Raw genomic sequence first — 17,286 nt, 5'->3', positions numbered from 1 at the left:
CTCCACCCACCCGAGGCTTTCAGGACCACAAACAAGATGGAATAGAAGCCCTGCACCAGCTGGTCTTCTGGCACCTGCTGAATGGCTTGAATGTCCAGCAGATACTGGATGGCCACATTCATGAGGACCATTTTGTCGTGTTGACAGACACAGGGCAGCGTAAGAAAAATCTTATGGTTTGTGTGTGGAGAGAAACTCTAGAGAGAGACCAGATGACAATGTCTCCCGAACCCAGGAGTAGGCAAAGTTGGCTCTTCTATGACTTGTGGACTTCAACTCCCAGAATTCCTGATCCAATCATGCTAGTTCAGGAATTCTGGGAGTTGAAGTCCACATGTCATAGAAGAGCCAACTTTGCCTACCCCTGCCCTAACCCAAATGTCAGTGGTGATGTCCTCCCATCGCCCAGCAAAGAGGCCCAGGCGACTCTCAGTGGTCAGAATTATTTGGTCTGGCAGAAGGGGTGAACATCTGCCCCTTGAAAAGAATGCTTAAATTGATTGCCCTTGATTCCTTTTGTCCCTAGATTCTATGAGGAAGGAAGATTCTAAACCTTCCTTTTGTCCCTAGATTCTATGAGGATGGGATCAAATGCCTCCCCAAATAGACTGATTTTTAATGGGTGCTGATGCCAAGCACCATTTGAAGCGTGTATCCACCAGCCAGCTCCATAGCCAGTGCATCCTCCTTGCCACTACTGAGAACCCCATAGTTGTGGCTGCGAAGTGGGTGGATTGGAGGGTGGCATCAAAGGTAAATTGAGCCACAGCCAGCAGCTTATTTAGATCTTGCTGTGCCCTGAGATCTGACATGGATAATTGCTCCTGAAGCATGCAAAGCTATCTCAGGGAAGTACGGCAGAAAAAGGAAGCTGTGGTGGAACCTTGTACTGCCCAGGCTGTGGCCTACTGGGCTTTTTGAAGTGCCTGCTGTGTCCTGTGATTCTCTGGGCACAACAGTTCCTCAGAATTGCTGGGCATGTGGATGGTAGAATACAAACCCAGTATCAGGGCGTCCACAGGAGGCACGGGAAAGTGTTGAGCCAACTGCATTGCCACATTGGCAGGGGCCTAGATGTGGGGGACTGCCATTGTTTCAGAACAGCGTCAACAAAGAGATTCGGGATAGGAATTATCTCCATCTCTGCTGTTGCAGAGGGGTCTACTGATGAACCCTGCCTTTGTGGCTCTGAAGAAGGACAGGCAGTGTGCTTTGCTTTATGTAGGACTTAAAGAGTCCTGGGTGAAAGAGGCATGAAGATGCTGGGGGATCTGGGACAAGATCCTCATCCTCTGAGAGGTCTAGGTCAGCCTGACCTATCTGGATATAAGATTAAAAGTCTAAGGACTTCTAACGTGATGTAGTCCATCCATAATAATCATGGTTGAGGCCCATTTCTGAGGTGTAACACAGAGCCTGAGAAGAGTATCTGACCACAACTGGATCGGTCTGGAAGGGCCCGTGAAGTGCCGCATACAGCCTCTTTTGATGGCCTCATTACACATGTGCTGTACTTATGGTCTCTCAAATTGTGCTCTGGCTGGGCTCAGAGCCCGCTTCATTTCAAGGCACCTCCCATATATCAGTGTCCTTGAGGCGCGAACCAGGGTTGCCAAGTGACATGAACTGCAACGAGCATCTTGACATGTGACATTGGATAATGAAAGGAGCAGGAGCTTCTGTGGCAATGTTGATGTTGCCTGCCATCTGAGAGGGAGTGGCAGCCTGGCCAGACTTGGCACAATTTTTTTTAATTGCCTTGGCACTGCGCTTCTCAACCTCCTGGGCTGCTTCTGATGGTTTGGGCATCTTCAAGTGTGGATGTGATTGAGTTATTGACTGCTTTTTAATGTAATGGGATTTTAGCTTATAGTTTTTAATTATTAGATTTGTACACATATTGTTTTTGTATTGTGTTCTGTGAGCCGCCCCGAGTCTTCGGAGATGGGTGACATACAAGTCTAATAAATAATAATAATAATAATAATAATAATAATAATCATCATCATCATCATCATTATGATCATCATCATCATCATCATCTCTAAATTGGAAGGATTCTGCATCATCATCATCATCATCATTATGATCATCATGATCATGATCATCATCTCTAAATTGGAAGGATTCTGCCTGAGTGGCGAACGCTCGCCATGGGCGGAAGTCGTGGGATTCCCTGATCCCTCAGGAACAGGGTCCTCTCTGTCCTGTCTATTGGTTTTGGCCTTGCTTTTGCCTTGTTTTGTGCTTTATCTGCCATGATTCAGTATAAAATGGCACAAAAGGCCTTAAAATGGCTGCCGCTATAGAGTCGGTAGAGTGACTGCTAAAATGGCCACTAGTCCTAAATGAGGCTCTTTCAAAATGGCCACTGTAATTATGAGGCAATGTCTCACAATATGGCCGGTGCTCTACCGTGCTGCTGAGGAGTTTTGCTGACAGTGATGTCAGCACCTGATCACTAAAATCTCTCTGAACTCAGCAACTAACTTCAGGTATCTGTTCGCCCACAGAGCCAAGCAGAGATGATGTGCTGATCTGGCTATAGGGGAAACACGCCCCAGCCAGAGGGAGGAGACTGGAGGCCGCTTAAGTCCAAGGCTTCTACAGCTTGGAGAATCATGTGGTTGCTAGAAACATCTCTACCTTCAAGCAGTAAGTAGCCTTCCTTACTCTAGCCATCGGTCACTCTCGCGCAAAGCTCATGTGACTGTTGTTCGGTAGGGATGTTAATTGGCCAGACCTCTCTGCCTTCTGACAGCCAGCAATAAGGTTTTTAATGAAGTTATCTTGGTCAGGGTTCTTGGCTGGAGGTATGAAAGCAGCTGAACTGAAGCCCGTCGCCTCTCTTGACCCAGCATTGAGGATGGCAGGCAATCAGCTGGGGAGTCTCTTAATTCACAATTTGAAAGATCAATGACTATGGAATAATCTTCAAGAATGGGAGCTGAAGCCATGTGTCCTTTCTTGGCAGAGGACTCAGTCAAAGAGGGGAAATTAGGGCAGGAGGACAAACATATACAATTTGACAGACCCAGTCCTCATTGCTGAAGGGGCAGTCTTCCCATTCTTGGAGATTAGCTCCACCCACTATGCTGTTTGCTGCTGCTTGGTTCCCTGCTGCTTAATCCAAGTTGCCCACATTTTAAGGTGTTTGTGACTACTTGGCAACAATGCCTTCTCTGTGGCGGCCCCGACCCTCTGGAACCAGCTCCCCCCTGAGATTAGAACTGCCCCCACCCTCCTGGCCTTTCGTAAGCTCCTTAAAACCCACCTCTGCCGTCAGGCATGGGGGAACTGAGATAACTTCCCCAGGCCTATACTGTTCATGTATGGTATGTTGTGTGTATGTTTTCTTAAATTATGGGTTTTTAGTTTTAATTATTAGATTTGTATTGTACATTGTTTTTTCTATTACTGTTGTGAGCCGCCCCGAGTCTATGGAGAGGGGCGGCATACAAATTTAATTAATAAATAAATAAATAAATAAATAAGATCTCAGGTTTTGCAGGCCAACACCCGTGTAAAACACAAAGCCTAGTCCAACCATCCTACTAAAACCCGAAAACATCAGGGTTCTGCATGTGCAGAAGCAAAAAAGCTTCTGGTATCTGCCGAATGCTGATGCAGAAACATTCAAGGCAGATTGATTCCTTTTTCCCTAACTCAGTGGTCTTTGACCTTGAGGCATCGTGGAGATGCTTATGCTGCTGTAAACTCACATTATACAGCAATGTTCCCATTACACACCACTGTGGCACAAAACACTACTCTGTTTTTCTAGCAGTCTCATCAGAAAGAACACAAGCTAGGCAAACTTGATCATACTCCTTTAGAGCAGTGTTTCCCAACCTTGGCAACTTGAAGATATTTGGACTTCAACTCCCAGAATTCCCCAGCCAGCGAATGCTGGCTGGGGAATTCTGGGAGTTGAAGTCCAAATATCTTCAAGTTGCCAAGGTTGGGAAACACTGCTTTAGAGTATTCATCAGGCTACTGTCATGATGTAATCATCCTGCCCAAAGCACCACATTTCTGCTCCAGTGTTTTTATTAGTAAGGAAGGTTCTTGCTTTGCCATAAGAAACGAAATATGTGGACGGGGGGCTGCTATGAGGCAAGGATCAGACAACTACCTTAGGCAGTTGAATATTAGCTTCAATTAAGCCTGGCCAAACAGGAAACAGACAGCTGTAACCTACTGTATAAGTCTGTATTCTGGAATAGCCTTATGTATAAGCCTAGTTGACAGCATCTGTGCGAGGACACTATAGTGTTCCACTTCCTAATCTCACATTTTCTTGCTGTTTCTTCAGAAACTGTCAGATCTATAGTACCTGAAAACAGCCAGAAAAATTGATGCAACGGTGAGGAATAAATGGAAGCAAAAGTAGGAGGATAAAATGTGGCTTGTAATTAGCAAAGTGTTTATAGTGAAAGATGAAGCAGAATGATACTCCCTTGGGCTTCAACTGTTGCTGCAGGGTGGTGAAGTCCCATCCACCACCAAATTTAGAAAGGACTTTTTGTTTCCTTAGAAAGACTGAGCCCTGCCTAGCAACTCCAGTAGCTGGCACTGACTCACTTACTGTTGGAAGAGGAAATATGCTAGCTGTTTGCTTCTCCAATGGCAAATCCCCTAAAAGAGGATCAAAGGGTTCCCTCAGCTTACCTATGCCCACTTTTGGCTAAAGGCAGGATCAGAGGAAGCCATGCTAAAGAAATGGTTCTCCAACTGGAGACAGGCAAGTCATTTCACATTCAGAGGAGAATCAGAACTGCAGGAAAAACAATTACTGCCAAACTGCCTTCCATTGAGGACCTGTATACTGCACGAGTCAAAAAGAGGACGGGGAAAATATTTACTGACCCTTCGCATCCTGGACATAAACTCTGTCAATTCCTACCCTCAAACATTGCTACAGAGCACTGCACACCAAGACAATTAGACACATGAACAGTTTTTTCCCCAAATGCCATCACTCTGCTAAACAAATAATTCCCTCAACACTGTCAAACTATCCACTAAGGCTGCATTACTATTCCTATTAGTCTTCTCATAGTTCCTATCACCCATGTCCTCCCACTTATGACTGTATGACTATAACTTGTTCCTTGTATCCTTACAATTTATACTGATCGTTTTCTGATTGCTTATTGTACCCTATGACAATCGTTAAGTCTTGACAAATGTGTCGTTTCTTTTATGTACACTGAGAGCATATGCATCAATGACAAATTCTTTGTCTATCCAATCAATTTGGCCAATAAAAAATTATTCTATTCTATTCTATTCCATTCCATTCCACTCCACTCCACTCCATTCCTTCTTTGTAGGGGCCCACAAACTCCCTTGGCTGGCATAATTTTCCCTTCCCCCTAGGCTTATAGAATTTATACATGGTATGCTTGTATGCATGATTGGTTCTTTAAATTGGTTTTTTTTTAGATTATTTGTAATATTAGATTTGTTTACATTGTCTTTTTTATTGTTGTTAGCCGCCTCGAGTCTTCGGAGAGTGGTGGCATACAAATCTAATAAATAAATAAATAAATAAATCCAACAATATTGCTGTTGGGTTCTGGGGTGCTTTTAAAAAAAACATTTGGGATATTCCAGATATTTTAAAGGATTCACTCTCACCCCTTTCAACTCTTGGAGCCCTCTTCCCAAATAAGCTTGGGCTTCATCCATTTGCATTTATGATATGGTTCTCAAGATGAGAAAAATGGAATATCTTTTTTTTTTTACAATATAAGTTACCTCATGTTAAGTATTCATTTCCACCCCATTCCCAAGTGGTAGCATGCAATGTAGCAAATGACAAGATTACAAAAGTCAGTGCCAAATGCGATTTTGATAATAAAAGTCTACCATGTGTAGGTCGCAAAACTACAGTCATCCACTAGGTGACAGCAAAGAATGCAGAAACTTCTAACCATTTGCTGCCCTCTGATGATCATTTAGATTTTTACATCCCCACAACATATGTTGTCTTAGATAATATAATAGGATGACATCTAGAATAAAATATCAGCATACAGATTTTATCTAAAATAACTTTAGAAAAATATAGGAAACTGTGTAATGAAAAGCAGCAGATCATGTTGTGGACAATTCACATTCTCATATAAGGTTTTTCTGTAATAAGGGAACATAAACTTCTGAAACATATAGTAATGTCTGACTTTTTTCAGAAGAGATGAAATAAAGTCTCAACTTGATTATAATCTGCTGCCATGGCAGGATGAGAAAACCACAGCAACAATTTCAAGCATAGCATATATCTCCAACAGAAAGTTCAAAGGTTTTCAGAATATTGTAGTACATTGGTGCCTTGGCACTTTTCAGAATATTGTAGTGCATTGGTACCTTAGCATTTGTTGTTAATTGGTTTTGGGAGGTGAAACAATTACCAAAAACCATGAGTACCCAATTTTTCCCATAAGGAATAATGTATTAATCTCAAGACAACTGACACTGACAAGTTCAAACTTGTGCGCTGAGCACTGAACAAACGAGTACTGGGACAAAATTTTCACTTCAAAATGAGTCGAGTACCAAATTCAATATATTTAAAACCAGCTGAGTACAGAGGAACCATTGTACATAAGCAGTCCACCTTGTCTTAAACTGTCAGAGTAGGGAAATACAGATGTTACTATTATGTCTTGCCTTCATATACAGAGTTTTATTATTTCTTCCTCCCTTTTTGGAGTGGGAAGTTTCTCTACTTTATACCTGAGGGTAGAAAAAGCAATGGGTGGAAACTAATCAAGGAGAGAATCCACTTAGAACTAAGGAGAAATTTCCTGACAGTTAGAACAATTAATCAGTGGAACAGCTTGCCTCCAGAAGTTGTGAATGCTCCAATACTGGAAGTTTTTAAGATGTTGGATGACTATTTGTCTGAAGTGGTGTAGGGTTTCCTACCTGGGCCAAGGTCCTTTCCAACTGTGTTTTTCTATTCTAACATGTCTATTTTTATGCTATATGGAATAGTCTTGTAGTCTTTATAGTTATTATAGTTATTATAGTTATAATCAATATAACTAAAAATTTGAATGTATTCTTAGAAAATAAAATAGAAGGTGGCTGGTACACAATTCATTTAGCAACCCTTGGAAATTACAACAAAACTGAAAAAGTCATAGTCCTAGCACTTACCACCATCATCACAGTGTCTTCATGGTCACATGATCCAAATTTTGGCGGTTGCAACCCGCCTATTTTTGTGACAATTGTGATCCATCATTTATGACCTCCCCAGCTAGCTTCCACCAAGATCAATGAGTGAATGCAGATTTGCTTAACAACTGCAGTCATTTGCTTAAAAGCTTGTGGTGAAAAAAAGGTTCTAAAATCAGTTGTGACTTACTTAACAACCATCTTGGTTAGTGATGGAAATTCTAGTCATAATTGTGGCCATAAATGAAGGACTACCTGCATAGGGATGTTTTGTGAATGACCATAATCATGATATGTGAGTTTGCATAAGATGCCCATCAAATTCCCAATGAGCCCAATGGTCCAAAAGGTTTGAGAACCATCTCTTCTAAAGTCTGAAAACCCAGTCTTTTTAAAAACATGGATACATTTAGCTTGAAAAGAGAAGCTGGAAAGTAGTTAGGGCAACCATCTGCTATGCAGAAGAGGAAGCAGATTTGTTCTATATTCTTCAAAAGACATGGTTTGAATCAAGAGATTGTTACAGCAAAGCAGACTTCCACAACCTAGTAATTTCCCAACAGGTGGAGACTGAAGGTTTTAGCTTTTTAGTCCTAGATTTTCCAGCTAGGAACTTCTGCAGAGTGCTGTATTACAAAAGGGGCTAGAAGAAACTTCCTAATCTTTCTTTCATCGGAAGTACAGTGGTACCTCTACTTAACAACTTCTTCCATGACCAAGTTCTTAAATAGAAAAGTTTGTAAGTAGAAGCAATATTTCCCAAAGGAATCAATGTAAAAGCAAATAATGTGTGCAAACCCATTAGGAAAGAAATACAAGCTCCAAATTTGGGTGGGAGGAGGAGGAGGAAGAAGAGGAGGAGGACAGTCCCTGGCGAAGGAAGAAGATGAGGTGAGGAGAATAAAAAAAATCCAAAACTTTAAGGCTTAGGAGGAGCATGCGCCTCCCTTACACCCGGCGCGAGGCTGCCTCCCATACACTGCACCAGAGAGAGAAACCCAGGTGGGCAAGAGGGGGGAACCTCCCGCTCCTTTGACCGAAAGGCGGCTGCTGCTGCTACCTGCTTCCTCTTCCTTCCCATGCTGAAGGGCTCCCCTCTTTTCTCGCTTGCTCACTTTGTAGCCTGCGCCTTTCCTTCACTGTGGTGACTCCTCGGTTTGGCTGAAGCTGAATTGATCTGGCCAGGGCGAAGCACCCCCTTTTGTCTTTCCGGACCCAGACGCCCCAGGAGGCAACCTCACGCCGGGTGTATGGGAGGCAGCACGAGGGAGTCACCACAGCGAAGTAGTTTATTCCCTCTCCAAGAGCCCAGAGAAAGGAAAATGCTCTGTTCGCTCTGGGCTGCCCAGAGCGAAGGGAGTGTTTCTTTTCTCCGGGTGCTGGCAGAGATTTTTTCCCTATCCAAGCACCCAGAGAAAGGAAAATGCTTCATTTGCTCTGGACTGCCAAAGCCTCCTTAAGGGCCACCAAAAGGCTCTTCTGGCAGCCCAGAGAAGCCCAAAATGGTCAGGATTAAAGGGAGAATGGCAGGAAACTGGCCGGGCCTTCGTGCCACTCTCAAATTTCCTGGGAAATTTTTCCAGGCTCGGGTTCTTAAGTAGAAAATGGTTCTTAAGAAGAGGCAAAACAATCTTGAACATTCGGTTCTTATCTAGAAAAGTTCTTAAGTAGAGGTGTTCTTAAGTAGAGGTACCACTGTATTTAAAACATAGCTTGGCTTGGCTTGACTCCACTGAATGATCTTCAGGTTACCCTCCAAATTAAAAATTTAAAATCTATGGTCTGGATGAGCACAGACATTACCGTATTCTTCAGAGTATAAGACACACCTCCCCCCCCCCAAAAGAGGGTGGAAATGTCAGTGCGTCTTATATGCCAAATATAGCCATTTTTGACTTCCCGAAGCTCCACCCCCACATCCCATTTTTGGGGCCCTTTTTCACAAAAAAGGGGTGGACACAGGGCCTGGGAAGCCTGCAGAGAGCTCCTGGGGACTGGGGGAAAGCAAAAATACCCCAATTTTTGTGAAAAAATGCCCAAAATATGCCCATTTTTTTGCAAAGACAGGGGTATATTTGCCATTCCCCAGCCCCCAGGAACTCCCTGCAGGTTTCCCAAACCTTTTGCCCACTCAATTTTTGCAGAAAAAAACCAGGTGAAGAATGGCCCATTTTTCACAAAAACAGGTGTGTTTCTGCCTTCTAATTACCCCATCTAGCATGACTGGAGGAGGAATTCTGGGAATTGAAGTCAACTAGTCTTAAAGCTGTCAAGTTTGAAGTTTGTAAAAAGTGTACATGGTTGTAAAAAGTATTGTGCTACACTGGTATTCTATTAAATAATAGATTACTACACCATTTGGTTCAGAATACTTTTCTCCTTGTTTTCCTCCTCTAAAATCTAGGTGCATCTTATACTCCAAAAATATGGTATATTTTAGCACATTTATCTGCTGAAGAAGAGACACCATTATAAAAAAATCCAAAGGAGCTTTCATTTTCGAATTCTATGTCTGGAAAAGAAAATAATAATACAGATTCTGAAAATCCACAGTGCAACTTGGCCCAGTGCTGACTCCACACAATATTACCATGACATCTCTCTCAGTCCCACTCCAGGTTTTACGATGAAAAATGTAGAATTAATTAACAATTATTAATAATAAACAATTAATGAATTCACTGAGAATTCTGTGTGGCTCAGAGCTTTCTGGAATTTAGAGGCATAGAAAGATCAGTAATACATAAAATAAATTTCTTGTGCACCTGCCGTATTGCAACATTCCCTTATCTGGGACCTTCCAGGTGTTTGGACCTCCAAATTCTGACATCCCTCATCTGAATTCCAATTGGGGAAGGCTACCTTATTCAAAGGAAGTACAGCTGAGCCAGCTGCATCTGCAACCAGACACAACGACACCAAAACAACCAAACATGCATAAGATCCTTGCAGAAGTGATTTGTGAGTATTTGCATAATGATGTCCAACACAAGTATGTAACTTGCTTCATTTGTGCCATGACATTTATTTATTTATTTGTTTGTTTGTTTGTTTGTTTATTGGATTTGCATGCCGCCTCTCTCCGTAGACTCGGGGCGGCTAACAACAATAATACAAAACAGCATGTAAATCCAATACTAAAACAGCTAAAAAACCCTTATTTGTAAAACCAAACATACATACAAACAAACATACCATGCATAAATTGTAAGGGCCTAGGGGGAAAGAATATCTCAGTTCCCCCGCCTGACGGCAGAGGTGGGTTTTAAGGAGCTTACGAAAGGCGAGGAGAGTGGGGGCAATTCTAATCTCCAGGGAAGTTGTTTCCAGAGGGCCGGGGCCGCCACAGAGAAGGCTCTTCCCCTGGGTCCCACCAAATGACATTGTTTTGTTGACGGGACCCGGAGAAGGCCCACTCTGTGGGACCTAACCGGTCGCTGGGATTCGTGCGGCAGACATTATGATGCATGCGTTGTTATTTTTCCTCTGTTAACTCTTTCAGATGCCTGCAACCGATGCTTGTGCAGATTTTTTCCCATCAGTTCTGCTGGATATTAATAAGTAATGTTGACAGCGAGCACCCTTTGGGTTTCTTTAGCTCAAAAACTGAAATGCCTTAGGTAAGGCCCTGGAAGAAAGGATCTCACTGAACAGCTTTCAGCGTGCGAAAGAGAAAAGAGCTGGGTGCCACAATTGTTACGCTATCAGCAAAAAATCCTCTTAGTACATTTAGACAAGTTGCAATCAGCACAGAGGGTCTGTGTTACATTACAAGTGTAAGTACACAAAACCAGCACGCCTGTCACAGGGAAAAGCCTCCATCTGGAATAAGAGATGTCATCATTCCAGATGAGCTAGCAAAAATGTACCGCCAGCTCAGCAGGAACACAACTATTGTTGCATTTTCTTAAACACAGCTATTGGGAAAGCGCTGACTAAACCCCAAAGGGCTGCATACACACAATACGCTTAACCCGATGGCTGAATTCACCTGTGGGGGTTTTTGGGGGGGGGGGTTACGATGCATTGGACCATGAACTAACCCCACAGTGCTGAATCCACAAGAGTCTCCAAGCCAGTTGTTTCTCAGTCTCGGCAACATGAAGTCCACCCATCTTCAAGCTGTCAAGGTTGAGAAACCCTGCTCTAAGTTGTAAAATATTAACCAGATTTAATATGAATTAAAGAACACCATGCAGTGTGAATGGCCCCATTAGATTTGTAAGTGATCTCGTTAGGTTTATTATAAGAACAAAACCAATTTGTACAGGTATCAGTTTCATGCCAATTTTAATTCTCATGGCTTCCCGGGAACAGCAATTTGGGAAAGGTGTTAGTTAGTCAAGTTGTCTGATCTAGCCGCCTCCTCCACAAACACCCTCCCCGGTCTCCTATTCCTTATAGTAATAGGTATTCAAACATTCTGAATCCTTATTAATCATGGTTCAGAAAAAAGATCCCCTATTATCAAATACAGTATAAGTGAAATCACAGAATTGTGGCTATATATGTGTGTGTGTGTGTGTGTGTGTGTGTGTTCTTAAGTAGAAAAGTTTGTAAAAAGAAGCAATTTTTCCCATAGGAATCAATGTAAAATAATAATAATTTATTAGATTTGTATGCCGCCCCTCTCCGAAGACTCAGGACGGCTCACAACAGTAATAAAAAGCAGTATAACAATGGAACAAATCTAATAATAAAAAGATATATAAAACCCCAACAATTAAAAACCATACAGCACATACATACCAAACATAAAATATAAAAGCCTGGGGGAGATGTCTTAATTCCCCCATGCAAATAAAAAAAAAGCAAATGTGTGCGATTGGGGAAACCACAGGGAGGGTGGAGGCCCTGTTTCCTCTCAGGAGATTCCTAGAGAGGCCCCACGGAGGCGTCTCCCCGCCTTTTCCGGCCCTGTTTCCTCCCGGGAGATTCCTAGAGAGGGTCCATGGAGGCTTCTCCCTGTCTTTTCCAGTTACAGTTTCGGAGGCTCGGGTTTGTAAATGGAAAATGGTTCTTGAGAAGAGGCAAAAAAATCTTGAACACCCAGTTCTTATTTATTTATTTATTTATTTATTTATTACTTAGATTTGTATGCCGCCCCTCTCCGAAGACTCGGGGCGGCTCACAACATGTAGAAACAAATCATAAGTAAACAGACAAATTTAAAAATATTTAAATATTTAAAAAAATCCATATGCTAACAGACGCACACACAGACATACCATGCATAAATTAAACATGCCCAGGGGGAGATGTTTCAATTCCCCCATGCCTGACGGCAAAGGTGGGTTTTGTAGAAAAGTTTGTAAGTAGAGGTGTTTGTAGGTAGAGGTACTACTGTATACACACACACATATATATATAGTGTGTGTGTGTGTGTGAGAGAGAGAGAGAGAGAGACTCTGTGTGTGTGTGTGTGTGTGTGTGTGTGTGTGTGTGTGTACAAATGCACTAGGGATGGATTCCTCCCAGTTTGCCTGAACCGGTAGCGGCCCACTGGTGACATCACAATGATATTATCAAGCTGGATGGTTGGTGCCAGTCCCTTCTATTTTTTCCGCATTTTTTCCCCCTTCTGTGCATGCGGTCACCATTTTGTTTTTGACAATGTTTCCCCCCCCCCCAGAATATTTTTGTTCTGCGCATGCATGAGTGAAGTGTACACCCACCCACCCCGGAGGCACAGCCATGCGGCACGGGAGGAAGCGAACCGGCAGCAGGGTAAATTGCAACCCAACTCACACAACCACACACACACACACACACACACACACACACACACACACATGACTATGAACAGCAAAGGGAAGAATTGTGAAGCCTATTTACGAGGCCTAACTAATATAAGCGACTCATCATCCAGCAACTAAAATTATCAACACTGAACGGTATCATGCAAAGCTCCACTGTAACATACACACACACACACTCTCCCAAGGGACTGTTCTCTTTTGTCAGCACTAGTCAACAAAGTAGCTCTTATGAAATGAAACCACAGCTGGGAAAATATAATCATAACCTGAAAACCATAGGGATAATGTTACCAAAATCCTTTATAGTACAAAAGAATTCTGCATTGTTAAAAATGCAAAACAATGGTGAGAAGTTACAAATACGTTGTGGAATGCCATGGCAAACCAATCCTTCATGTTTTGCTACCTTTCTAGCCTCCCTCATTATCCTAGGTTACATTATACCTGCTAGTCACAGCCAACAGTCCTGCTCTTTGTGTGGTCGTGCCACATTCTAGTATAGATTTAAGCAGAGAAGCAATCCCAAACACAATGAAAGTGGATTGGTGCATTTTTCAATGAATTACGGCTGTCACGGTGACTAAAACCAAGCAAATAAACAAATATGAAGTAGCAGCCTTCCATTCTAGCAGTTAGACTGCAACATCCATCATCCCCACTGAGCTCTGCCAATGTCTGAAATGAGTGAGGACAATGGGCCTTGAAGGTCACCACATCTGGAGCAGAAGATACCATGCTGTGAAACGCTGCACAAGTTAAATGGATAGATCTGACCTGGATTCAGTTCCAAATTCAGCCACATACTGTAGGTTCACTGGGTGGCCTTGTGTCTACCTGTCAATATAATTTAGTGCGTGCAACTATTGTGAGGCCTAAATGTGTGGGAATTTTTATTTACTGCAGCATTATCTTCCATAGAAAAAGAACGGGCTACAAATGTAACAGAAAAGTAGTCATTTCTAAGTGGGAATATGCTGCTATTCTACTCTTTTACTCCTTTCCTTGGCTGTAACTTTCTCCCAATCAACACATCCAGATGTATAGGCATTCTCATTCACGTAATCTTGGCATCCAGGATTGAAAATATCTTTATTGCCTTTCTGTTTATGGCTGTAAAAAATATCCCACTAATAAATGAAATAACACATAATTTGTTGCCTTGACCATGAAACTCAAGACTGCCACTTCATTTTGGGTAATGCGAAAGCAGACCTTGCCATTGGGTAGCAGCAGGGGCTCGGAAAGACAATTCCTGTCCATCTTCCTTGCTTTCTCAGTGCTTCTGTTTGATCCCCTCTTCGTGTTATCTTAGGCTGGACTGTCTTGCACAGAACGAACCTTAGATTGATTCATTTGGCCCGGCTCTGCTGCAGCGTCTTTGCTGCCCACCAGTTTAAGTTCAAAATCCAATTGATATGTATCTGGGTTGGATTTATTCTGATATACAGCCAGATGACGGCTATGACAAATATAGGTAACCTTTATGTGCGTGTTGCAAGGGAGTATAAAGACTTCTTGGAATTGTGCTTTGATTCCTGATGTCTGATATGGACATATCCATACAGTGTTTTTGACAGAGTAGGCAAGTGGCTTGTCATTGCCTTCTTCTAGATGTGTTACTGATGTGTTCACAATCTAGCCTTCAGCCTAGTATTTATATTAGGCACCCATTCAAGTGTTAACCAGATCTGCAACATGGAAAAGTCACATTTAAGGATCACAAAATCCTGACATGTACCATGTTCTTCTCAAATTTTGTGTGTTAGTTGCTTACTTGACCCTGCAGAAACAGGTCAATGTCAATCATCCAGCAAGCTATAATATATAGTTACTGTTTATCAGGGTGACTCATAGTGTTGCAGTCAGCCAGCATATTAGCAGAAATATCCATCAATCTTGGTTCAGTCCTCCTTGTCTTTTATTTTCACAAATCCACTCCTCCTCCTTTTTCCATGCATGGCTATGTTTGCACAACATCCTGAACCATAAACTAGCCAGCCACGTTTTAATGTGATAGGCAAGTATCCCACATGGGATTAGTTTATGGTTCAATGCAGCATACAGCCTGGGGTCACTGAGAAAACCATGCTTCAGACCTATCATATGAAGGCAGCCATAATGTTTCTTTCAAGTCTAAGCCTTTTGGCAAAAACCATATTTAATTTTGTTTCCGGTGTATAGCATGGAATAAGTATTTGATGAACATTTATAACCAACTAATAAATAACTGCAGGAACTTGCTTAGGCACTTGCCAGGACTCAACACTGACTAGAAGGCACAAAAAATGTATATAAACTAATTATAAAGTTACGGTAATGAACAACTTTACCAGTAGGTAAAATATCTACATTCTGAGGCTATAGAAATTTAATTTAACCAAAATATATTTATTTTCATCTCTTACAGCACGCCATCCCAACTAAACTTCCCTTTCCCAGTTGTCATACTGCTTCCTATTTTTTGCACTGGTTATCACAAGGTGTGTTCAATAAAACCCACACCAAAAATGTCCTAAACTCTGATTTATCCAAGGAAGAGTACCAATATCAAACAGGCTCTGAAAAGAATGCAAGCAACAGAGAGTTGGGAGAGGAGAAGAGTGGGGAAAGATAAGCTAATTTCAAGAACTCATAAAAAGGATAAAGATAGCAAAATAATGTTTTCTTTTAAAAATGCAACTGACCTGACAGTTCTTGAGTTTTCCCCATCCGACCTGCAAAATAAGGAGACAAAGAAAGTCAGAGTAAAGCTAAGGATCAGATTCAGTGAGTTTGGACAAACAATGTTTTGGCATTAGAGGTGACCTTGACTGGATTTGCAAACAACATTTAAGAATAAACGCAAAGAAAACAAAAACAGGTTGCCCAAAATAATGTACTTGTACTGGCTTGGTTTTAAGTTGAACCAGCTGTTTAATAATATTTTTTGGGAACAGCTGAGAGGTAAGTAACAATATTTTTGTCACCTTTTTGTGAAATCTGTCATATTTCCCCATCCCAAAACAGAAACCTCTTTTGTCAGAGGGGGAAACTGTACTTCCTGCTTTGCTCACTAATTGTAATGTAATTCCCTGGTGACCTGAAAACACTAAAAAAGCAAAATAAAAACAAAACATCCTCAGTTGAAAAATATTTTTGAAGGAAACATCATACATCTCCCTACCAAAAATAAAAGACATATGTGAAAATAAGTAACTTCAAAATGATGTTTCAAAAGTAAACTTATAAAATGTTTAGCAAACCCTTAATCCAGGGTCTTTTGAAAACACTATTTTATATGCTGGGGATAGGCAGTCAGTGTTTTTGTGACAAAAACTGATTTTTTTCCAGTGGCTGAAGTTATAATATACACTGCTCAAAAAAAATAAAGGGAACACTCAAAGAACACATCCTAGAGCTGAATGAATGAAATATTCTCATTGAACACTTTGTTCTGTACCAAGTTGAATGTGGACAACAGCATGTGGAATTGATTGTTAATCAGTGTTGCTTCCTAAGTGGACAGTTTGATTTCACAGAAGTTTGATTTACTTAGAGTTATATTCTGTTGTTTAAGGGTCCCCTTTATTTTTTTGAGCAGTATATTTATACACACACACACACACACATATACAAAACCTATTGGGCCCCTGAGCAGAGTATAAACCATTGAAACAAATGTGAATGAGCAGGGGTGGGCTGCTAGCTGGAACGCCTAATTGGGCTCACCTCCACGGCTCTGGAGGTATCGTGCGTTCGAGTGGAATTATGCTTCTGCGCCCATGCAGGTAGCAAATAGCGTGTGGAGACACAGGTGCGCCCGTGTTCCAGCATGCGCGGAAGCAAAAAACCCCAGCTGAACAAGGGTGCACCTGCATCTCCGTGCGCGAATTTGCTACCTCATGGGTGCAGAAGCATAATTCCGCTTGAACTCACGGTACCTCCAGAGCCGCGGAGGCGAGACCAATTAGGCGTTCCAGCTAGCAGCCCGCCCCTGTGAATGAGACTACTGAAATTTCCTTGTTTTTCCTGATTTGGGGCAATATTTATTATTTTATTTATGTGGTTATTTTAACCCTAATTTGATACTTAGCACAGGATAGAAAACCAAGCTGATATCTGAAACTGGAGTTGAAAACAGGTTGAGGATTGCAAAAGGTAGATTCTCGGACATGCAAGCCCCACCCTTGTGGTTCTATGTATGTAAATACTGGACTGCAAAATCAGATATTTTGTAAGCACATATGCTCCAGTTATTAATAAAAAATGCTTAATCCCAATTTTAATTCGGTTGCCAAGAATTTCAAGGCCACACCCCCTCATCCCACAGCCTTCTGTCTGGCATCACTCACTTGGGACC

General features: G+C 41.9%; 1 protein-coding gene across 5 annotated transcripts in view; it reads right to left on the bottom strand.

Moving 5' to 3' along the window:
• IQSEC2 (IQ motif and Sec7 domain ArfGEF 2) overlaps positions 1-17,286 on the bottom strand; it is a 198,857-nt gene that overhangs the window by 157,000 nt on the left and 24,571 nt on the right. For all 5 annotated transcript variants that reach the window (XM_070741428.1, XM_070741432.1, XM_070741436.1 and 2 more), the window contains exon 2: positions 15,632-15,661. In XM_070741428.1, coding sequence (XP_070597529.1) covers positions 15,632-15,661 — 30 coding nt within the window. The remainder of the gene's footprint in view (positions 1-15,631; positions 15,662-17,286) is intronic.

This window comes from Erythrolamprus reginae, chromosome 2 (assembly GCF_031021105.1).
Source record: "Erythrolamprus reginae isolate rEryReg1 chromosome 2, rEryReg1.hap1, whole genome shotgun sequence".
Lineage (NCBI taxonomy): Eukaryota > Metazoa > Chordata > Lepidosauria > Squamata > Dipsadidae > Erythrolamprus > Erythrolamprus reginae.
Note: the sequence above shows the minus strand (reverse complement) of the source record. Positions and strands in the feature narration are given on the sequence as shown.